The following is a 23,181-nucleotide window of genomic DNA, read 5'->3' on the forward strand; positions in this document are numbered from 1 at the left end:
TTTTTTTCAGTCCCATCCCATCCCATCCCATAGCAATTCATGCCTGTCCCATCCCATCCCATCCCATGCCATCCCATCAAAATACAATTCAATAAATGTTATTAAATTTATGGAAATTTAAGTCTAATGTCTATTAGAATTGACTACATGTACAAAGAGAGATACAGAACAACAAAATTTATTGACTTTGTTAACTTTAAAGTTCAGAAAAGTTGTCTATCTATGACAATTTATTATCATTGGTACTCATATTCCGAGTCACTGTGATCATTTAGCAAATTTTCAATGCCATGGGAATTGCAATTCGTGCTGTCCCATCCCATCCCATCCATTTCAGGACATTTCCCATGGACAAGCCTGAGTATACAGTTTTAAGCGAAAGAGATACCAAAATTAAGAACACGCAAATAGCGTCTCGTCTTCTCTTGTTGTGCACTTAAGGTAGTATTCTTCTTTCGTTTCCTAGTCGTCCTCATTCTTAAGTCCAGACCGATGGCAACCCTGGCTATGTGCCCAGAAACCCAAGCGATGAATGAACAGACACAATGACCCATTTACTTAAAGAAAGTGACAAATTCACCTTATGAAGGTCACGCAGCACAAAATTGAACGTAGGCGGTTAGGTTAGGAGAGAAGGCCATGCCAAAAGTTGATTTTAACTCTTTAACATTTCGATGTGAGTTAGAATAGAATGTAGACATGACACCTAATTTAAATTTCACAGTTTCTTTCACGGTCTTTACATGAATTGGGCATTCCCCTAATTTAAGAAACGGAGGTACCAGTTATTTTTGAAATGTGGGATACGTACGGTTTTATCTCAAATTTAGAATTAATGTCGAAACGGCGGTAAGAGGTAACGGAATGTAATCAAAGTTTCTAACACTTGACCTGATCTGACCTCACCGTAAATTTTCAAGAGCCACGTTTCCAGTTTACGTTTATATTTATAACATAAATTTATGTCTTTATTGGTTTGTAAAGTATAAGGCAATACTGTAGTTGGTTAGTTTTCAAATTATCATTGTTACTGTTATGTAACAATAACGATTACAGTTTCATTGTTACCGTTATTGTCACGCAATAAATGCAAGAAAATCATTGCGTGACTTTTAACAACACTGCTTGAAAGACGACAAGACAAGTGCATGAAAAGATAAACGCGAAACCTAGGGTTTAATTTCGAGCTCTTCACTGAAACTACCCGGGCAAGATTTTTCTTAGGTGCAAGATTCGCCGTCGACGACTCACAGTCGCGCATCCTGTTGCTTTGTACTGAAACCGGCATTGTGACATAAACAAAGGCATTATCTCCAGTGCAAACAATGCGACGGTCAACGGCACTAACAGCGACAACGACCGACTTGTGAGACAAAAGCTTTTCGCTTCTCAAGTTGGTGAGGTTAATCACGTGGGTGGCTAGTGTGAGGTTAATCACGTGACGCACCGTAAGTGCGAGTTTGTAAACCAGTAGCGGTCAGCGGGGAATAAAATTATCCACAACAACGACTCATATACCACGTAACGTCAAATCTTTGTCCATTGTTCCGACACAAATGCAACAAAAAGGGCGAGATGCAAAGAAAAAAAGGTCGCGATTAAAAGCCATTGGTTATTTATTATTAGAAAAAATAAAATCCCAGGGTAGAAAATGCCACTTCAGCCACCCATCTTAGGCGTCCATGGTTGTCGATTTGGGCTAAGTTCAGGTTATTATGTCAGAACGTCTTCGTCAAATTACAAAAATCAGCATCGAATGAACAGTTTTTTTTCCGGTGAAATAGTGACAGCCTTAGATGAACACGACATGCAGCATACGACGAGCAACATATGCGTAGGTCTACGAAGCTATTTTGTTTTTAGAAAATCGAAAATCGTGGTTTGCTTTGTTTCTATTTGGAAAGATTTTATGCTTAATTTTGACTGATGAGTGTTCTCACCACTGTATTATTATCACAGAACCTTTCTATACACTGCATCTTGCGTAGAATAACGTTTGTATAAAGATCTGCAACCAAAGAATGACTGAATCAATTCAGCTCGTCTGTTTTAGTCTCATCGCTTGTATTTTTCTACGATTGTCAGTACCGGTTGTCGGAGATCAGGAGTTTGAAGAAATTTTCAGTAAGTGTGAAAATAGAGATTAGACATAGACAAGTTACGACAAGCTCCGAGACTCTGCTTCTTCGAGCAGCTACAATGAAGTAATAATTAATTTAAAGGGATAAGTTTTATGTCATCTTTAATTTCTAGACGAACGGAATTTGGGTTCTTTGCCAAATTTTGAGTTGGTTGAAATCGAACAAAAGATAAACGACAAATGGTCAAGCAATTTGAAAACTCAGGTAAGTTTATGTTTGTTTATGTTCTCGTGAACATTTCTAATACTAGCAGGGCTATTACCATGATGGTATCGTAGCTGAGCGATTAAATTTATTTACGGTATTCGGTAGACTAAAGGGCTTAGCTCGTAATGATGCTAACTGGGTTCGATACCGTGCATCGCTACCGTTGCACTGTAATTGGGAATTATTATATTATACCATACTTTAACATGATCACGAGAATTGTTTAAATGTCAATGTTTATAGGCTTTAACTATTTGCAGTAAATACCTGCAGAACATCAAAATAACCAATAAAATTTAGTTTGCCTTCCTACCATACTCTGCAGTTTGGACCCAGATTGGAAAGTTTGCTCTTTTGGTTTGGTTTGTTTTTGCTGAAAAGTCCCAGTGAAACAACATTAAACAACAGCCATTATTTATACTCGCAATTAATTTTATTTTCCTGTGCACTTGGCAAACTTTTCCAGTCTGGTTCAGGACTAGAGCGAGGTAGTGACTGCATCATTGTAAAATAACAAAGACCGATACCTCAGAACGTTCTCCTACTCTGTGTCATTGCTTGTAGTAGCACAGTTTGTAAAAGGTCTTTTATGTTTTTTATCCAACTTGTTAGACCCAGCCAGGCCTACACAAACACCAAGTCACATTTCACGCTTCGGAAAAATATTTGTTCAAAGATCTTCAGCTAAATGTTGATGTGGTGGATAAGCATTTTTGTGTGACAGATCCAAATTCCGGGCAAGTTTTGTTTCCAAAGCCAGAGGTATTTTAGAAATCACTAATTTTTTAATAATAATAAATTTAGATATAACCTATTTTAAAACATTTTTAATGTACGTTTCAACTATTTTAGAATGATGTTTAGCATTATTTTCTTAAAATCCAAGAAAATTGAGCTAGTTTAGCCAGAATAGAACCTGTGGAAGATGAACTGCCGATTGTTAATTAATTTCAACACAGACGGTTACCGACACTTTTTTTAAATTGTTTTATCAACTGAAGTTAATTTTGTTTAATTGTGATGTGACAATGACAGGTAATAATAATATCTTTTAAATGTAGGATTTGAATTTCCGCCAATATACCGGTTATGCCATTCATGGAAACAATGATGTCAGCAAAGCAATCGTTCGTACTGAACCTTTTAGGTATCTAATTTGTCATCATTTGAGTGTATTGCTTGTCGCATTAAACTGCTCATCAAATTTACTCATATAAAGAATTCCACAGAGAGATTTCTTGAAAACCGCTAATACCAGTTTTTCTATTGGGTTAAAATTTTAATTTGTGAAATTAATGACGGTTTCATGATGTCTATGTACACAGAGCTGACATATTCATGGATGGTGATATTGCCGTAATCCGGCCGGTTCTTTACGACAATGGAACTCTTGGACACATCCTCTTCAAACTATCAGCTTTGAAGATTCCAGAAGGTGTCTGTGGAACCGACTTGTTGACCAACATCACCGGAAATGAAAAGTTAAATTTTGGGATCAACACAGGTGTGAAATTTTTTCATGATTTGATTCGAACGTATGTGCCATAGTCACATATACACTGTCTCTTGTGATTGATGTTTTGTAGCAGAATAACGTTTTTGTTATTCAGATTTTGATAGAATGGAGAGTGTTGGAAGAAAAAAACAAGACATTTCATCACAGACCCGATACATTCATCTGCAATTTGTGTTTACCCAAAACTTTGTAAGTTTTCACACATTTTTGTCAAAGTCTTATTACAAACATTTTATCAGCGAACGCAGTGTTTGGGTTTGCAATGTTTGCGGACACATGATTCGGTCGTGTTTGAAACCCGTATTATGATTATAAACTTGTTACAATTTTTCGATCCCTACCCTGTGTCAAAACTCAGTTCCTCACCTGACAAATGTGATGAGGGTTTTGATTTTTATGCGGAGTTAGTGATGGTAGTGATGGTAACCTTAGTGATGGTAACCTTAGTGATGGTAACCTTAGTGATGGTAACCTTAGTGATGGTAACCTTAGTGATGGTAACCTTAGTGATGGTAACCTTAGTGATGGTAACCTTAGTGATGGTAACCTTAGTGATGGTAACCTTAGTGATGGTAACCTTAGTGATGGTAACCTTAGTGATGGTAGTGATGGTACTTACCGACCCAAATCAGCAAAGTTTGTGCCATCAACGTATGATGATATATTTTAAATAAGCAATTTTTTCCCTTTTAACTTGAAACCTTTTTAACATGAACAGTTGTATTGAATATTTTTTGTTGAAACTGTAAACTGACCGAAAGAAAACTCTAAAATTGTTTGTTATTTTTTCGTATGTTACAGAATTTCCTTCCAGATGCAGCCGTTTTGAACGCGGTCTTTTATTTTACGAACTACATGGACACCTTATTTCAACCATTGGGCATTCGTACGGTTGTCGGTAACGTTGAGAACTGGGAGTCGGGAGATCAAGTCTTTGTCAACGAAGAAGATCTTTTACAGGTCTGTGCTATCATATTCCATAAACTTGCTTTTAGCAAAGTTGTTCCTAGGAACCGGATGTCCGTCTGTCCGTCCGTCCGTCCCTGGATTTGTTTCAGAGGGCCGGAGAGCAAGATCGTTTGTTTCATGGGCACTGGAAAGTTTTTTGAATGTTTTTTAAAATAACAGTAATTTAACAATTAAAGTTTATTTAATTAACTGTAATTTGACTTTGTCGTTATGTCAAATGTTGCTGTGCACCTCACTACACTGCATTATTGTCATTGTAGTTTGTTACAGTTCAGTAATATCATTTTCCATAATAGTTTTAAAAGAATCAAGACTTAAAAGATAAATAAATCTTTTGCAGACGTTTGTGGACATGACTCGCTACAGATCGATTCGTGTCGCCGTTGACCCTCCCACGTCGCCTTGGGTTCAATCCGACCACACCATTTACCTCCGTCAGGGAGGGTTGGGTCTTTTGCGGGAATTAAACTCAACGAACGTTCTCGGGATAGCCCACATTGCTGCAATGTGTCAACCAGAATCTATCACCTATTCCTCAGTGAGTTTCATCTTATACCGTGAGCTTTGCTCTCATATCACGAACTTCGTTTGTTACTGTTAGTTAGTTGGCGATGTCATTGTGGAAAATATACTTTAATAAACTTTTATTTTTGAAATTTATACTTCAAAAGTTTCACATTTTTTGAACTTGCAGATTTATACATTGAACAACAGCCTCGCTTTCACCCCTCAAGTTTTAACCCACGAGGTTGGCCACAGTCTCGGCTTACGTCATGATGATAATGACCCCAATCAACCTCAACCTGGTCCATGTTTATGTGAAGAAGGGGACAGAGACTGCATTATGTCTGCAAGGCTTCAGTGAGTCATAACGTTCAGTTAAGCGCAAGCCTAGAAATCGCAACTGAATCGGCAAATGCTTTGGACATCGAGATTAAGTTGCTTTAATTTGTATTCACTAAAATCATTGGAGATTTTATTAGAAATCTATTTTGTATTCAGGAGCGATCGTCCGTTCCCTACAGAGTGGTCCAATTGCAGCATCAAGCAACTTGAAATTGAACTTGAACTATCGACCGGGCATTGCCTCCTCGATAAGCCGGAGATCGCGTCGTTGATCCCTCGCTCGTCGTGTGGGAATAAGATTGTGGAGCTGGGAGAGGAATGTGACTGTGGTACGGTGGTGGAATGTACAAGGTACGTCTTTAATGTTTTTTACAGTTGCTCGTCTATGGACTGAACTGTTATTGTTTTCTCTTACAATTCAGTTTTATATAGAGGTTAAGTTACAAAACCTTCAATAAAATCATAAAAATGCAAAGATTGAAATTAGTTATTTCTCGTTGTGTTTTTTCCAGTCGATGAAGATGTTTGATGAGAATTAATATAAGACCAACATTTTAGCATAACAGAGAATTTAAAACATTAAATTTTCTATTTTCTTGTGGAAACACTTAGTCGATGTTGCAACCCGGCAACTTGTTTGCTTTGGGATTTCGCGGAGTGCGATTCGGAGGCGTGCTGTCTCTCGCATAAGTGCAAGGTCGCCCCTCCCGGTACTCAATGCAGGGAATCTTGTGGTGATTGCGATCTGCCAGAATACTGCGATGGACAGAACAAGTCTGTGAGTTGAAAAGCTGCAACAAAAATAAAATTGTCTGGAATCTATTTTAGTTCAATAATTTTAGTTTTTTAGTTTTTTAAGTGCTATTTAAATTAAATAGAAATCGTTTTGCTTTAATTTGGTTTTCTAATTCAAACACTAAATACAAATTCTTAAAGAAACTATTTAAGCTTTGAAATTTAATAATTTAAGTCATTGCTTAAATTGAGAAAAGAAACAGCAAAAAATGTGAAAATGACCAACAACTTTACATTATTCAGTGCCCACCGAACCGCTTGGTAGAAGATGGTGGACTTTGTAATAACGGGACTAATCGGTGCAGTGGTGGGAGCTGTATTAGCCGTGATCGAATGTGCCAGATATCGTATGGTCCAGGTTGATGAAAACTTCAATTGTTCATTTTCCATTTGATAATATTTTAACTATTGTGGTTAAAGTTTATTTGAGTTAAAGTTTCAATGATACCTTCATGCTGTTCAGTTGTTCTCAATATACTGAGAATTGATTAATACTGACAACAAAATCTTGTTTAACTCAGATTCAAGCTACGCACATTACTGCGATGTTTTGAATACACTGGGAATTGGTCCTGGCAACTGTGGGGTCAATTTCACTTCAACAACCTCACCGTATATTGCTTGTACATTGAGGTGAGATTTTATGACATTCTCATCTGTTTCTTGTTGTTGGATGATGACAAAGTGTTGTAAAGATCAAATGGTTCCATTAATTTATAGTGTGCATTCAAATATATCACATGTATGCTCAGAGAACTTGGTTGGAAATCAGTATATTAAGTTTTTATTTATGCCAATCGTACGTTTCTTTTTGCTGCAGCAATATTGAATGTGGCAAATTCTACTGCGTCATCCCTTCATTTGTGCGAGGTCCCATCGATCGTGATTTTCGTTTCCTAACTCTTGTCACAAACGAGACTTGTGTGGTCTAAGTGCGTGACCCAGATATAGGATTTATCGACACAACCTACGTCAGCGAATGGATGGGTTGTGCTGGTAATTCAAAGGTAACTTTCTGCTAGTGACTATTTTAGATGTCAATCTTTTTACAGCTTCATACAATATCGGATGTTGATTATGTCATCAATATTGGCTGTAACTTGCTACTATTCGAGAATCTTATCATATTAACAAAAATGTAATGTATATCACAACGCTGATAATCATGAGTTGGAATGCATTCAAACAGAATTAGTTACGCAGCGGGGAGCGAGGCTAGTTTAGTAACTTCGTTGAAATTTTAATGGGATGGTCCAGCCAGATTTAGACCCGAAAGCTGACCGGTTGTTGCATGTTTTGAATGATCGGCTTGTATCAGATTTTGAACCTGGCATTACTTCTGATTCTTGCCTTTGTTTTCTTTTACTTTTATCTTAGTAGACTTTGTTCTTAAATTGTCTCTATTGCATTTGCTTTATTGAAAGTTGTTGAACACCACCCCAAAACAACATTCGATAACTTGCATGATCGCTTACAAAGCAGCCAACTTTATGACGAAATACTGATCATTGACCACATACTTTGTGGATGATGTAATGAGTTGGTAGTTTGTGATCAGTTGAAAACTTGCCTGACTTTCCAGATGTGCTAGAATAAGATTTGTGCCTGGATGAAAAGTTTTTTTACTTTTATTACCCATCCCTAAATTTTACTGTGTCTTATACTTTGAAATGTTCGTGCAAAATTCCATATTGTTTAGACTTTAGAATAAGAAAGTTGTTTAGTGACATCATATGTCAACCATTTTTAAATCGCCATTTGACAGATTCTGTTGTTTTACTTCATCATGTTACCCCATGTCGCTCGTTGAAGATAAACATGCTACAAGTGTACTGAGCAATCACTTGTACTGTAGTGCCCCATGAAGACAAGAGATTAATGACACCGGTACATAAAATTGGAAGCAGAAAATTATTTGGTTGTATTTATATTTTGCCAGGTGTGCAGGAATGCTGCTTGTGTTGATTTCACGTCAACTTGCCCAAACAACTGCAGTGGAAATGGGGTAAGTTGCAGCTGATTAACTTTGTACTTGTATTACCACAAGTGACGTCACTTTGCTGAAAATAAACATCACCTGCTAGTAAATTCCTATCATTGGTGTCGTATTCCGTGATTGCACAGTAACACAATAATTTAGAATATATTATTGAAAATATAAAATTTTATTTATACAGTTGCGATAAATTGATAATAATTCAGTCGTTAATCGATCATTTACAGGCTTAAGGTTATGGGCAATGTGGTTGCTGCACAGACTTGAAACTTTAAGTCATACGTTAACCGTTCAACACTAATCTTTCATAGATCTGCAACGACAACGGAAACTGTCACTGCTCCGATGGCTTTGCTCCTCCAGACTGCTCCGCTCCTGGTGGTGGGGGAAGCGTTGATAGCGGGCCACCCCCCCTGAATGATATAAGTGAGATGTCTATTAAATTGTCACCTATGTGCAGAATTGGGCAGTCGTTACGTTAAAAGTACCGTCGGTAGCGGTACCAGTACTTGGCAAAAAATTTACCGACTGTTCCGGTATTCGGTACTGTATTAAAAACGTAACCCTGTAGTTTGCCGGTACCCGGTACATTTTGTACAGCAGATCCTGTTGCAAATGCAATCTTTGCCTAATTATTGGGTCCAATTAAAGGCCACTTCAGGTCCAAAAGTATGTCACTCCACTCTGTGCGACTTGATTAGACATTAGTAGATTACAACAAGAACAAAAAGAGCCAAAATTGAGATTAAGGTTCAATTGAAATGAAAGTTTAAAAACATATTTTTCAAAACCTTGGAATAATCATTTTGAAAGTGTCAACCCGAACCGAGTTATATTCCTTGAATAAAATAATTCAGGACAGGGATTCGGTGCTTAGTACCGACGGTATCGATGCTACTGAAAAGTACCGTGGTACAGTGAGTCGATGGTATATTGCTGCCCATCTCTGCCAGTCAGTGAAATATTGCCCTTGCACGTGGTTTACGAAATTTAAATTGCGAATTTTTAACACTGCATTTTCGCAGTGAGATGTCTATGTGACTTTTAACCTAAATTTATTCGATATTCTTCATTTGCACAACTGGTAAAAATTTGAAACGACAGATTTTTAATAAAAGTTACTCAAGCTCAGATACTTTAAAATGATTGAAATTTGTATTGGAAATGTTGAAATACTGAAACTTAAATGAAGCTTCGTTAGACACAATTAATTTTACTAGACTGTAGCCATATTGGGGCGAACGAGGCACTTGGCTCTGTAATTTTTGTGGAATTATGACAAAACAATTTAGTGCTAAACTACATATAACAACATACAAACCTGCGTACTTCAAACATTTGCTCATGTAAATATTTTACCTTGTTTTGACTCCTTAGCTTCCTAAATCTATGATTGACAGTCTATGAATTGTCATCCTTTATAAATGCATGACATGCCCTGTTTTATATATTAGCATATTAAGTTTTGACTTGCTTGCTTGCTTGGATCTATCAATCACAATCTACGAACGTGCTATTTTACAAATGTCTGACACACAGGTTGCTTAGTGGTTAGTTCAATGCTTGTTACGATATTTTCACTTTTCTCAATTTAGATTGTCCTGCCGTGAACCCCATCAATCAATGGACTTCATTTGACGTTCTGGTGGAAGACATCAACCTGCAATATTCATGCGGACCACCTGCTGTCTGTGTGAGGTCAGAATTCTGTTTTGTGACATCAGCAGAGCTCTTTAGGGCAGGTTTATTTTTGTCATTCTTGTTTTAGATTTGAGCTGTGCCCATTTGTGGCGTCTGGATACGACATCTCGCAAGATTTGGTTCTTTATGGACCTGATGCACCTTACAACCCTCTTGTTGATGTAACTTAGATTTTGCTCGCGTTATTTCCTAGTATTTTAGTGCTTTAAGCTCGTCCATAATTGTAATTTTAGAGTTTTTCAAGGCATTTAACTAAGTATTTTAGATATTTAGTATGAATATCGATATATATAATATATATAAAATAGTATGATATTTAGAATGATTTTTGATATGAAATCGATGTATAATCATACATTCGCGTAATATTTTATGAAAATTATGAAAATATTTGCCATCCAACGACCCTGGAATAATTCGTAAAAGATTTTCTACTCGTCTCTGCCCAGACACCCAACCTGAACCCGCTGTGCGTCGTCAAACCGGAACCATTCGTCGACGGGGAATCCCCTACGGGCAGCGCGACTTTGACCTTTGACCTGGAAAATTTATCTGACCCCGACTCGGCGATGTGCGGGAGCAGAGTTGAGGTACCCGCAGCTTATTGTGACGCATCAACGTTTTAATTATTACGTCATTATAGTTAGACGATGTAATATTATTGCGTCATTGTGAAGCGACGAATGAGAAACAAGCTGGATATTTTCTTCTTTGTTTTTGATGTGCTTTGTGGCAACAACGACTCATTTATTACAAAACAACCGAACTCGATTTATCAATTGTAATTAAAACTGTCTTTGATTTCCAAAATAAACAAGCCTCAATCCAAGATTGTTGTCATCCACAGTGACATCAAATAACTTTACGTTGTTTATTTTTCATCGATATCTTATAACCACCAGGAGACAGACACCACCATCTCATACACATACCGGCTTCAAACGTTGAGAGAAATCCTCCCCGCCTCGAACAACGTCATAGTGAGGACGCGACGTGGGTTTGTGTTCGATTTCACATGCACTTACCATAAAAACCTCAGCGATACAGCTGTACCGTTCAATCCCGAGGCTAAGTATGTTGGCGTTTGGTTGCTAACGACTAATTAACGATTACTGACAATGGGTTCGTACAGTTTAGTTATTCAGCTTTAACTAAATGTTAACTTAACACTTTTACTGTTTGTTTTGTGCTGGGGACGAATTTATTGTTTAATATCTTCTTCATCTTGCCTTGTTAGGTGATATTCACATTTTTTGTCTCACTGGTGTATCAAGAATTCGATGTATGTATGTTACGTCATAATGATCATTGTTAAATAACATTACATTTTGCAGTTTGATCATCATCAGTGCAACAGATACCGCGACATTTTCGGTTGACCTTCTGCTTTTTCGAGACGTCAATTTTGCGATTCCGATCACAGCGAACGACCATGACGTCACAGTGAACACGCACGTGTACGCGACACTTCGACTCAACAGGGCATATGAAGGTTTTCTCTTGAAGGTAATTCTAGAAATAGATTTGCTGATTGACGGCGACTATAAGCTAGCAATGTGGTCTGAAGAAAGTTGCAGTTCCAAGCTAAGCTATGCTAACTGTTTAGCAATTTCCACGGCTTACTTCTTGCTAACTGTTCAGCAATAAGCATGGCTTACTTCATGCTAACTGTTCAGCAATTAGCATGGCTTACTTCATTCTAACTTTTCAGCAATTAGCATAGCTTATTTCATGCTAACTGTTGAGCAATTAGCATGGCTTACTTCATTCTAACTTTTCAGCAATTAGCATGGCTTACTTCAGGCTAACTGTTCAGCAATTAGCATGGCTTACTTCATGCTAACTGTCCAGTAATTAGCATGGCTTACTTCATGATAACTATTCAGCAATTAGCATAGCTTATTTCATGCTAACTGTTGAGCAGTACTGGTTATTTTTGAGAACTTCATCTTCAACTTCATCTTCAACTTAAGCTTTTAGCATAACTCATTGTTGGTTGGCGTGGTCTGCTTCATGTTAAGAAACTTAATCTGATCAGGAATATTTCTGCTTTAGGTGGAACGCTGCTGGATCACTCAGAACAATGAACCTTCTTCTTCGCCTTATTATGATGTCATAATAGACAGGTAGTACGCCATAGATCTTGTAACAATCTCCATTAAACTTGCCTTTTCCTGTAGAAATGATTTCGTTTTAAAAATGCGCAAAATTATTTACTCACTGTGTGCAGTTGTCCCGCTGAAGACCCACTTGGTGAGGAGAATGCCACCGTCATAATCACTAATTGTGAGTCACAGAGCGTTCGTTTCTCATTTTTAACATTGTACTGGAGCAACGTAGCTTTGGCGAATCAGCACTTATATCTCTTCTGCCAATCAAGCGTCTGTAGAACTTGCGATTGCCCTGATGTGAGTATTGTCTTGGCCGGATAGTTGGTTTTCAATTTGTTGTACAAACATAAGAATTGTTGTATGTTAACGCAAGCAAATGTAGTTGTAGTTGCTTAAGTTTTCTTAACTTCTTCGTCTTTGAGTTTGGTCCCAACTTCCTCACACGAGCGTTTAAAGACGAAGTCACTCAACGTTCTTTGGCAGCGATTGTTTTCGTCAATCTAAAGATTTCTCTGCTCTTTAGCCTCAGTCCTGCAACAGCAAAAAACGTCGTCGCCGTGACGTCATGCAAATGGAAAAAAGCGCATTGGAAAGTGATGTCATCACTTATGGACCTCTTCGGCTCATTGAAGGATGAATTTATTATAGAACTGTCAAGCTAATCTAAAGTGACGTCATATTATACCCAGAAAATAAACCACGTAGTTTATATGATTTCTATGTGAAGAACATGTACGTGAGAGAAAAGCTGATCGAATCTCTCCGATGTAAGCGCGGGAAGTGGCATTTTGTGACGTTGTGCTAACTGAGCGTGTTCTTGCGGTTGTAGGTTGTTAATTATTCCTTGATCGATTGTTCGCTAATATGACTCCATAGAAAGCGCGTTCATTAACCCTTGATAGTCAGTGAAGCATCACAGTATGAAAGTCAAACTTTCAATGTGATGAATAATTATTTATTATTGATTCTCAACGACACGTTTGCTATTATCACAACGTCATAATTGGTGGATTTTTGTTGTGTCTCGTTGGGTCAACCGCCGTGTTTTTTAGTTTAGTTCTTGATAGTTGCCTTCTGAGATTGTCAACAGTCATGTTAAATGATTTGAAAATCTTGTGTATTGCGTGTTCCAATAGCGCTTAGTGTTTTATTATTCACAGTTTATAGCGTTCACTTCTTCCGCTAGGTAGCGGCAGGACACCACGTTTAATTGCCCAAAGAATTATTGTGATTTTCTCTTTATTTCCTGTTCGCATTTCGACTCAGTCGTCCTTTAAACCAAGAGACTTTCGTTTGAGACGTTTCTCCACGTCAAGTTATGTCTGTGCTCCGGCCATGTTATTTACCAATAAAATAATATCAAGTTAGCTTCAGTGGTCGATCAGGAACATATATATAGCGTAATGTCTTTCGTTGCACTTTATATTTTGGTGACCCCGATAAGATTGAATGGACGTGACGTTGTTTTGTCTGTTTGGCAAATTTTCCGGCATGGCCCAAGTTTTTGAAGCATTGCTTCACGGCAGTTTACCACACAGGCGTCGATGCCCAGCTTACACGGAAAGAACCTTCTGAAAAGCATTACTGCATTATAGTTGTATGTACGCTGTAGTTTTGATGGTTCGCATTTGTTATTAACTTTTACCATGTCAGCATAGTATCCTATAATATAAATTTAGAAATTTGTTTAAATCTTATTCTTTACAGTTTTTCTCTATATTGTGTCATATGGTATATCCTACTTTGGTTTCCAGATGCCCATAATGTTGATAACTTTCTCATTATTGCTTCCTGCATCCCGTGTTTTCAACAACTCTGCCCCATTTACTGCATTTTGCAGTCTCTGGAATGCTCTTGCCAAACCCTGCGACCCGTTTAAGTTTATTGTGAAATTTGCCCCAGCAGTTGTGTAGTTTTATTAATTAATTATCAAATATGATAAAATGCTCGCCCGTTTCACTTTTTCGAAGGAAGGGAAGTTATGTAGCCTTCGCCACACTGTCCGCTAGATAGCGGAAGGACACCACGTTTATTTACCCAAAAAGTTAGTGTGATTTTTGTCTTTATTGGGTCATGACCCAATTTAAAAAGATAGGCTTTTCAATACAAAGTGCATTAAATCAAGAAGCTGCTATGGCAAAACCACATCATGAACCTCTCCTGATTTTTGGCTTGCAACGAGATGTAGGCTATGATTGCCAACAGTCTGAGTTTGGACAGAATCCTTGTACCAAAATTTCTACAACGACCACCAAAACTTTACAGCAAATTTGAGCTTACATTTTTAGAACAGATAATGCAAAATACCAAAATTCCATCCAACCCACACCAAATTTACAACTTGGCCTTGACCTGCAACCAGCTATCGCCAAAACCATAACAAACCAGTCCACATCGACATCACATGCGCACTGGACCGGAAAATTTCTTACATTTTTTAATAGGACGCTTTGGCTTGCGACATCGTCACAATCGGCGTTTTGCCCGCTTCAAGTTGTCCTTCTATTGGGAAGTGACCCTCTATAGGAGAATGTTTTAATCCAACTGTCTAAAGTTGAAGACGTTTGCATTAGAACATACCAACTGAAAGTGTAACATGCGCGAAAGATTTGCCATTTTTATCCAAAAGAGCTCGAACGTTTATCAAACACAATTACACAATACTCAAGCAGAATCTTCAAGAAAGATGATTTTATGCAGTATCAGCCGCCAGATTATCTTTGGAGCGCTCGCAGAAAGGTGTAAAATGTTGTCAGCAATTGAGGAGTGTCAGCAGGTGTAAAATTGTTCCTTGTGCCTTTTGTTGCTCTATACTAGAAAGAGATAACGATATTTTGCGAAACGCATAAAGATCCTAGGCAGGGTATTTGCTATCTAGGTATATTTTTGTTTGACCTGGCGTCTTGTGCCAAATACAAGCCAAAACAGTACATGATAAACAATGGGAAAAGCAAACGCAGATAAGCTAACTTCTTATTGGTTAACCAAACATATATATGTTCACGTGATGGGGAGTTGCCGTAAAGTTTAAAGTGGTAAAGTGACTTGATAGCTCATACGCAGGGTTGCCGTCCTTATTTGTAACATTTGTCCTTATTTTAAAGGTCTGTGTCTTAGAAAATATTTTTGTCTTTTTTTCTAAGAAGCGTCTTTATTTTTGCTTTATTTTTAGGGTAGAGGGTATTATTTTTTGGGCATTTCGACACCTTTATTATACCGTTTTAGACAAAAGAGATACCAAAATTAAGAACACGCAAATAGTGTATTGTCTTCTCCTGTTGTGCACTTAAGGTAGTATTCTTCTTTAGTTTCCTAGCCGTCGTTTTTTTTAAGTCCAGACCGATGGCAACCCTGGCTATGTGCCCACAAACCCGAGAGATGAATAAACAGACACAACGACCCATTCACTTAAAGAAAGTGACTGTGACTGTTTATGAAGGTCACTCAGCACAAAATTGAACGTAGGCGGTTAGGTTAGGAGAAAAGGCCATGCCAAAAGTTGATTTTAACTCTTTAACATTTCGTTGTGAGTTAGAATAGAATGTCGACATGACACCTAACCGAAATTTCTCAGTTCCTTTCACGGTCTTTACATGAATTGGGCATTCCCCTAATTCTTCTTTCGTATGAGGGCTTTTCTCAGGTTGTTGATATTAGCCTGACAGACGTCAGTTTCCAGGATTCACCACGAGGAGGTCATCAACTTGAATTCCCCTAATTTAAGAAACAGAGGTACCAGTTATTTTTTAAATGTGGGGTACATACGGTTTTATCTCAGATTTAGAATTAATGTCGAAACGGCGGTAAGAGGTAACGGAATGTAATCAAAGTTTCTAACACGTGACCTGATCTGACCATACCGTAAATTTTCAAGAGCCACGTTTCGAGTTTACGTTTATATTTATAACATAAATTTATGTCTTTATTGGTTTGTAAAGTATAAGGCAATACTGTAGTTGGTTAGTTTTCAAATTATCATTGTTACTGTTGCGTAACAATAACGATTACACTTTCATTGTTACCGTTATTGTCACGCAGTAAATGCAAGAAATCCATTGGCTTACTTTTAACAACACTGCTTGAAAGACGACAAGGCCAGTGCAAGAAAAGATAAACACGAAACCTAGGGTTTAATTTCGAGCTCTCCACTGAAACTACCCGGGCAAGATTTTTCTTAGGCGCAAGATTCGCCGTCGACGACTCGCGGTCGCGCATCCTGTTGCTTTGTACTGAAACCGGCATTGTGACATAAACAAAGGCATTATCTCCAGTGCAAACAATGCGACGGTCAACGGCACTAACAGCGACAACGACCGACTTGTGAGACAAAAGATTATCGCTTCTCAAGCTGGGCTAGTGTGAGGTTAATCACGTGACGCACCGTAAGTGCGAGATTGTTAACCAGTAGCGGTCAGCGGGGATTCGGGGAATGAAGTTATCCGCAACAACGACTCATATACCGCGTAACGTCAAATCTTTGTCCATTGTTCCGACACAAATGCAACAAAAGGGGCGAGATGCAAAGAAAAAAAGGTCGCGATTAAAAGCCATTGGTTATTTATTATTAGAAAAAATATAATCCCAGGGTAGAAAATGCCACTTCAGCCGCCCATCTTAGGCGTCCATGGTTGTCAATTTGGGCTAAGTTCAGATTATTACGTCAGAACGTCTTCGTCAAACTACAAAAATCAGCATCGAATGAACAGTTTTTTTTTCCGGTGAAATAGTGACAGCCTTAGATGGACACGACATGCAGCATACGACGAGCTACATATGCGTAGGTCTGCGAAGCTATTTTGTTTTTAGAAAATCGAACATCGTGGTTGGCTTTGTTTCTATTTGGAAAGATTTTATGCTTAATTTTGACTGATGAGTGTTCTCACCAATGTATTATTGTCACAGAACCTTTCTATACACAGCATCTTGCGTAGAATAACGTTTGTATAAAGATCTGCAGCCAAAGAATGACGGAATCAATTCAGCTCGTCTGTTTTAGTGTCATCGCTTGTATTTTTCTACGATTGTCAGTACCGGTTGTCGGAGATCAGGAGTTTGAAGAAATTTTCAGTAAGTGTGAAAATAGAGACTAGATATAGACAAGTTACGACAAGCTCCGAGACTCTGCTTCTTCGAGCAGCTACAATGAAGTAATAATTAATCGAAAGGGATAAGTTTTATGTCATCTTTAATATCTAGACGAACGGAATTTGGGTTCTTTGCCAAATTTTGAGCTGGTTGAAATCGAACAAAAGATAAACGACAAATGGTCAAGCAATTTGAAAACTCAGGTAATTTTATGTTTGTTAAGGTTCCCGTGAACGTTTCTATTACTAGCAGGGCTACTACCATGATGGTAGATGTTGATTGATTAGATTTATTTACATTATTCGGTAGACTAAAGGGCTTGGCTCGTAATGATGCTAACTTGGTTCGATACCGTGCAGTGCGACCGTTGCACTGTAATTGGGAATTATTATATTATACCATACTTTAACAGTTTAACATGATCACGAGAATTGTTTAAATGTCAATGTTTATAGGCCTTATCTATTTGCAGTAAATACCTGCAGAACATCAAAATGAAAAAAAAACTTACAAAAAAAGGAAAATAACCAATAAAATTTAGTTCGCCTTCCTACCATACTCTGCAGTTTGGACCCAGATTGGAAAGTTTGCTGTTTTGGTTTGGTTTCGGTGAAAAACTTCCAGTGGAACAAGATCAAATCACAGCCATTATTTATACTCGCAAAAAAGTTTATTGTCCTGTGCACTTGGCAAACTTTTCCACTCTGGTTCAGGACTAAAGCGACTTAGTGACTACATCATTGTAAAGTAGTAAAGACCGATACCTCAGCATTTTCTCCTACTCTGTGTCATTGCTTGTAGTAGCACAGTTTGTAAAAGATCTTTTATGTTTTTTATCCAATTTGTTAGAACCAGCCAGGCCTACACAAACACCAAGTCACATTTCACGCTTCGGAAAAATATGTGTTCAGAGATCTTCAGCTAAATGTTGATGTGGTGGATAAGCATTTTTGTGTGACAGATCCAAATTCCGGGCAAGTTTTGTTTCCAAAGCCAGAGGTATTTTAGAAATCACTGAATTTTTAATAATAATAAATTAGATATAACCTATTTTAAAACATTTTTAATGTACGTTTCAACTATTTTAGAATGATGTTAGCATTGTTGTCTTAAAATCCAAGAAAATTGAGCTAGCTTAGCCAGAATAGAGCCTGTGGAAGATGAACTGCCGATTGTTAATTAATTTCAACACAGACGGTTACCGATACTTTTTTTAAATTGTTTTATCAACTGAAGTTAATTTTGTTTAATTGTGATGTGACAATGACAGGTAATAATAATATCTTTTAAATGTAGGATTTGAATTTCCGCCAATATACCGGTTATGCCATTCATGGAAACAATGATGTCAGCAAAGCAATCGTTCGTACTGAACCTTTTAGGTATCTAATTTGCCATCATTTGAGTGTATTGCTTGTCGCAGTATATTGAGTATACTGTATATATATAGTATATATATTGAGTATATATTGAGTACTTTACTTGAGTATATTGTCGCATTAAACTGCTCATCAAATTTACTCATATAAAGAATTCCAAAGAGAAGTTTCTTTAAAACTGTCCGTACCACTTTTTTTCTATCGGATTAAAATTTTCCTTTGTGAAATTAATGATGGTTTCATGATGTCTATGTACACAGAGCTGACATATTCATGGATGGTGATATTGCCGTAATCCGGCCGGTTCTTTACGACAATGGAACTCTTGGACACGTCCTCTTCAAACTATCAGCTTTGAAGATTCCAGAAGGTGTCTGTGGAACCGACTTGTTGACCAACATCACCGGAAATGAAAAGTTAAATTTTGGGATCAACACAGGTGTGAGATTTTTCCGTGATTTGATTCAAACGTACATACTATAATCACACATATGATGTCTATTGTGATAGATTTTACGTAGCAGAATAACGTTTTTGTTTATCAGATTTTGATGGAATGGAGAGTGTTCGAAGAAATAAACGAGATATTTCATCACAAACCCGATACATTCATCTGCAATTTGTGTTTGCCCAAAACTTTGTAAGTTTTCACACATTTTTGTCGAAGTCTTATTACAAACATTTTATCAGCGAACGCAGTGTTTGGGTTTGCAATGTTTGTGGACACTTTCGGTCGTGTTTGAAACCCGTGTTATGATTATGAACTTGTTACAATTTTTCGATCCCTACCCTGTGTCAAAACTCAGTTCATCAGCTCACAAATGTGATGAGGGTTTTGATTTTTATGCGGAGTTGGTGATGGTAGTGATGGTACTTACCGACCCAAATCGGCAAAGTTTGTGCCATCAACGTATGATGATATATTTTACATAAGCAATTTTTTCCTTTCTAACTTGAAACGTTTTTAACATGAACAGTTGTATTGAATATTTTTCACTGAAACTGTAAATTGACCGAAAGCAAACTCTAAAATTATTTGTTATTTTTTCGTATGTTACAGAATTTCCTTCCAGATGCAAGTGTTTTGAACGCGGTCTTTTATTTTGCGAATTACATGGACACCTTATTTCAACCATTGGGTATTCGTACGGTTGTCAGTAACGTTGAGAACTGGAGGTCGGGAGATCAAATCTTTGTAAACGAAGAGGATCTATATCAGGTCTGTGCTATCATATTCCACAAACTTGCTTTAAGCAAAGTTGTTCATAGTAACGGGATGTTCGTCCGTCTGTCCGTCCCTGGATTTGTCTCAGAGGGCCGGATAGCAAGATCGTTTATTTCATGGGCACTGGAATATGTTTTGAACGTTTTTTAAAATAACAGTAATTTAACAAGTAAATTTTCTCTAATTAACTGTAATTTAACTTGTCGTTATGTCAAATGTCTCTGTCTGCCTCACTACACTGCACTTTTGTCACTGTAGTTTGCTACAGTTCAGTAAAATCATTTTCCATAATAGTTTTGAGGGAATCAAGACTTAAAAGATAAATAAATCTTTTGCAGACGTTTGTGGACATGACTCGCTACAGATCGATTCGTGTCGCCGTTGACCCTCCCACGTCGCCTTGGGTAAAATCCGACCACGCCATTTACCTCCGTCAGGGAGGGTTGGGTCTTTTTCGGGAAGAAAACGTCACCAACATTGTTGGGATTGCCCACATTGCTGCAATGTGTCAACCAGAATCTATCACCTATTCCTCAGTGAGTTTCATCTTATCCCGTGAGCTTTGCTCTCATATCACGAACTTCGTTTGCTACTGTTAATTAGTTGGCGACGTCGTTGTGGAAAATATACTTTATTAAACTTTTATTTTTGAAATTTATACTTCAAAAGTTTCACATTTTTTGAACTTGCAGATTTATGCGTTGAACAACAGTCTCGGTTTCACCCCTCAAGTTTTAACCCACGAAGTTGGCCACAGTCTCGGCCTACGTCACGATGACAATGACCCAAACCAACCTCAACCTGGTCCATGTTTATGTGAAGAAGGGGACAGAGACTGCATTATGTTTGCAAGGCTTCGGTGAGTCTTAACGTTCAGTTAAGCGCAAGCTTTGAAATCGAAACTGAATCGGCAAATGCTGAGCATCGAGATTAATTTGCATTATTTTTTATTCACTAAAATGAGTGGAGAGTTTATTGGAAATCTATTTCTTCTTCAGGAGCGATCGTCCGTTTCCTACAGAGTGGTCCAATTGCAGCATCAAGCAACTTAAAATTGAACTTGAACTATCGACCGGGCATTGCCTCCTCGATAAGCCGGAGATCGCGTCGTTGATCCCTCGCTCGTCGTGTGGGAATAAGATTGTGGAGGTGGGAGAGGAATGTGACTGCGGTACGGTGCTGGAATGTACAAGGTACGTCTTTAATGTTTTTTCTAGTTTCTCGTCTATGGACTGAACTGTTATTTTTTTCTTACAATTCAGTTTTATATAGAGGTTAAGTTACAAAGCTTTTAATAAAATCATACAAATGCAAAGATTGAAATTAGTTGCTTCTCGTTGTATTTTTTCGAGTCGATGAATATGTTTGATGATAATTAATTAATACAAGACCAACATTTTAGCAAAACAAAGAGTTTAAAACATTAAATTTTTTGTTTTCTTGTGGAAACACTTAGTCGATGTTGCAACCCGGCAGCTTGTTTGCTTTGGGACTTTGCGGAGTGCGATTCGGAGGCGTGCTGTCTCTCGCATCAGTGCAAGGTCGCCCCACCCGGTACTCAATGCAGGGAATCTTGTGGTGATTGCGATCTGCCAGAATACTGCAATGGACAGAACAAATCTGTGAGTTGAAAAGCTGCCACAAAAATAAAATTTCCTGGAATCTATTTTTGTTTAATAATTTTAATTTTATAGTTTTTTTTAAAACATACTTTAAATATAAATCTTGTATAGAAATAGAAATCTTTTTGCTTAAATTTCATTTTCTAAGTTAGAAATAATTATTAGATTTAAATTCTTAAACAAACTATTTAGGCTTTGAATTTTAATAATTTAAGTCATTGCTTAAATTGAGAAAAGAAACAGCAAAAAATGTGAAAATGACCAACTACCTTTACAATTATTCAGTGCCCAGCGAACCGCTTGGTAGAAGATGGTGGACTTTGCAATAACGGGACTAATCGCTGCAGTGGCGGAATCTGCATTAGCCGTGATCGAATGTGCCAGTTATCGTATGGTCCAGGTTGATGAAAAACTTTCTATCATTTGTATTTTATTTAAAACATTTCCAACTGCAATATTGAGTTTAAGGCTCAATGATGTAATTACGCTGTTCAGTTGTTTTCACTATACTGAGAATTGATTAATACTAACAACAAAATCTTGTTTAACGCAGATTCAAGCTACGCTCATTCCTGTGATGTTTTCAACACACTGGGAATTGGTCCTGGCAATTGTGGTCTCAATTTTACTTCAACAACCTCACCGTATATTGCTTGTACATTGAAGTGAGGTTTTATAACATTCTCACCTGTTTCTTGTTGTTGGATGATGACAAAGTGTTGCAAGGATCAAATGGTTCCATTAATTTCAAGTGTGCATGCAAATATATCACATGTATGCTCAGAGTTTAAGAGCTTGGTTGGAAATCAGTTTATTAAGTTTTTATTTATGTCAATTGTACGTTTCTTTTTGCTGTAGCAACATTGAATGTGGTAAATTCTACTGCGTCATCCCTTCATTTGTGCGAGGTCCCATCGATCGTGATTTGTTTTACCTAACTCCTGCAACAAACGAAACCTGTGTGGTCCAAGTGCGTAACCCAGATATAGGATTTATCGACACAACCTACGTCAGCCAATGGATGGGTTGTGCTGATAATTCAAAGGTAATTTTCTACTTGTGACTATTTTAGATGTCAATATTTTTACAGCTTCATACAATCGGATGTATTATTCCATGTTCGATTTTGGCTGTAACTTAGTAACAACTGCAGTGGAAATGGGGTAAGTTGCAGCTGATTAACTTTGTACTTGTATTACCACAAGTGACGTCACTTTGCTGAAAACAAACATCACCTGCAAGTAAATTCCTATCATTGGTGTCATATTCCGTGGTTGCACAGTAACACAAGAGTTATAGTTAACACAATAGTTAAGAATATCTTATTGAAAATATAAAATTTTATTTATACAGTAGCGATAAAATGATAATAATTCAGTCGTTAATCGATCATTTACAGGCTTAAGGTTATTAGCAATGTGGCTGCTGCACAGACTTGAAACTTTAAGTCGTACGTTAACCGTTCAACACTAATCTTTCATAGATCTGCAACGACAACGGAAACTGTCACTGCTTCGATGGCTTTGCTCCTCCAGATTGCTTCTCTCCTGGTGGTGGAGGAAGTGTTGATAGCGGGCCACCCCCCTGA

The 23,181-nt window shown here is 37.6% G+C and overlaps 3 protein-coding genes across 3 annotated transcripts; all 3 read left to right on the forward strand.

Moving 5' to 3' along the window:
- The first annotated feature begins 1,963 nt into the window (after window positions 1-1,963).
- On the forward strand, window positions 1,964-23,131 carry LOC143451969 (disintegrin and metalloproteinase domain-containing protein 19-like). The gene is made up of 16 exons (XM_076952761.1): window positions 1,964-2,124; window positions 2,254-2,345; window positions 2,961-3,110; window positions 3,410-3,495; window positions 3,674-3,852; window positions 3,959-4,053; window positions 4,666-4,824; window positions 5,174-5,371; window positions 5,528-5,694; window positions 5,836-6,030; window positions 6,292-6,457; window positions 6,718-6,832; window positions 6,996-7,107; window positions 7,295-7,481; window positions 8,414-8,479; window positions 23,077-23,131. Exons 1-14 carry the CDS (start codon window positions 2,022-2,024, stop codon window positions 7,404-7,406), a joined length of 1,929 nt encoding a protein of 642 aa, XP_076808876.1. The 5' UTR covers window positions 1,964-2,021; the 3' UTR covers window positions 7,407-7,481; window positions 8,414-8,479; window positions 23,077-23,131.
- Window positions 8,353-13,649, forward strand: LOC143453087 (zona pellucida sperm-binding protein 4-like). Its single transcript, XM_076954235.1, has 11 exons — window positions 8,353-8,361; window positions 8,414-8,479; window positions 8,782-8,896; window positions 10,066-10,168; window positions 10,239-10,332; window positions 10,621-10,761; window positions 11,074-11,243; window positions 11,506-11,677; window positions 12,227-12,297; window positions 12,402-12,579; window positions 12,806-13,649. Exons 1-11 carry the CDS (start codon window positions 8,353-8,355, stop codon window positions 12,917-12,919), a joined length of 1,233 nt encoding a protein of 410 aa, XP_076810350.1. The 3' UTR covers window positions 12,920-13,649.
- Window positions 17,216-23,181, forward strand: LOC143453088 (disintegrin and metalloproteinase domain-containing protein 19-like). Its single transcript, XM_076954236.1, has 15 exons — window positions 17,216-17,349; window positions 17,479-17,570; window positions 18,217-18,366; window positions 18,664-18,749; window positions 19,007-19,185; window positions 19,292-19,386; window positions 19,807-19,965; window positions 20,310-20,507; window positions 20,664-20,830; window positions 20,970-21,164; window positions 21,428-21,593; window positions 21,879-21,993; window positions 22,147-22,258; window positions 22,452-22,638; window positions 23,077-23,181. Exons 1-15 carry the CDS (start codon window positions 17,247-17,249, stop codon window positions 23,179-23,181), a joined length of 2,109 nt encoding a protein of 702 aa, XP_076810351.1. The 5' UTR covers window positions 17,216-17,246.

Source organism: Clavelina lepadiformis, chromosome 4 (assembly GCF_947623445.1).
Source record: "Clavelina lepadiformis chromosome 4, kaClaLepa1.1, whole genome shotgun sequence".
Taxonomy (NCBI): Eukaryota; Metazoa; Chordata; class Ascidiacea; order Aplousobranchia; family Clavelinidae; genus Clavelina; species Clavelina lepadiformis.

Coding starts and splice junctions, on each gene's coding strand:
- LOC143451969 (XM_076952761.1), top strand. CDS start 2,022: ATGACTGAATCAATTCAGCTCGTCTGTTTTAGTCTCATCGCTTGTATT. Junction 4,054..4,665: donor TTGTGTTTACCCAAAACTTT/GTAAGTTTTCAC, acceptor CGTATGTTACAG/AATTTCCTTCCAGATGCAGC. Junction 7,108..7,294: donor TATATTGCTTGTACATTGAG/GTGAGATTTTAT, acceptor TTTTTGCTGCAG/CAATATTGAATGTGGCAAAT.
- LOC143453087 (XM_076954235.1), top strand. Junction 8,480..8,781: donor ACAACTGCAGTGGAAATGGG/GTAAGTTGCAGC, acceptor AATCTTTCATAG/ATCTGCAACGACAACGGAAA. Junction 12,580..12,805: donor GAACTTGCGATTGCCCTGAT/GTGAGTATTGTC, acceptor TCTGCTCTTTAG/CCTCAGTCCTGCAACAGCAA.
- LOC143453088 (XM_076954236.1), top strand. CDS start 17,247: ATGACGGAATCAATTCAGCTCGTCTGTTTTAGTGTCATCGCTTGTATT. Junction 19,387..19,806: donor TTGTGTTTGCCCAAAACTTT/GTAAGTTTTCAC, acceptor CGTATGTTACAG/AATTTCCTTCCAGATGCAAG. Junction 21,165..21,427: donor ACGGTGCTGGAATGTACAAG/GTACGTCTTTAA, acceptor GGAAACACTTAG/TCGATGTTGCAACCCGGCAG.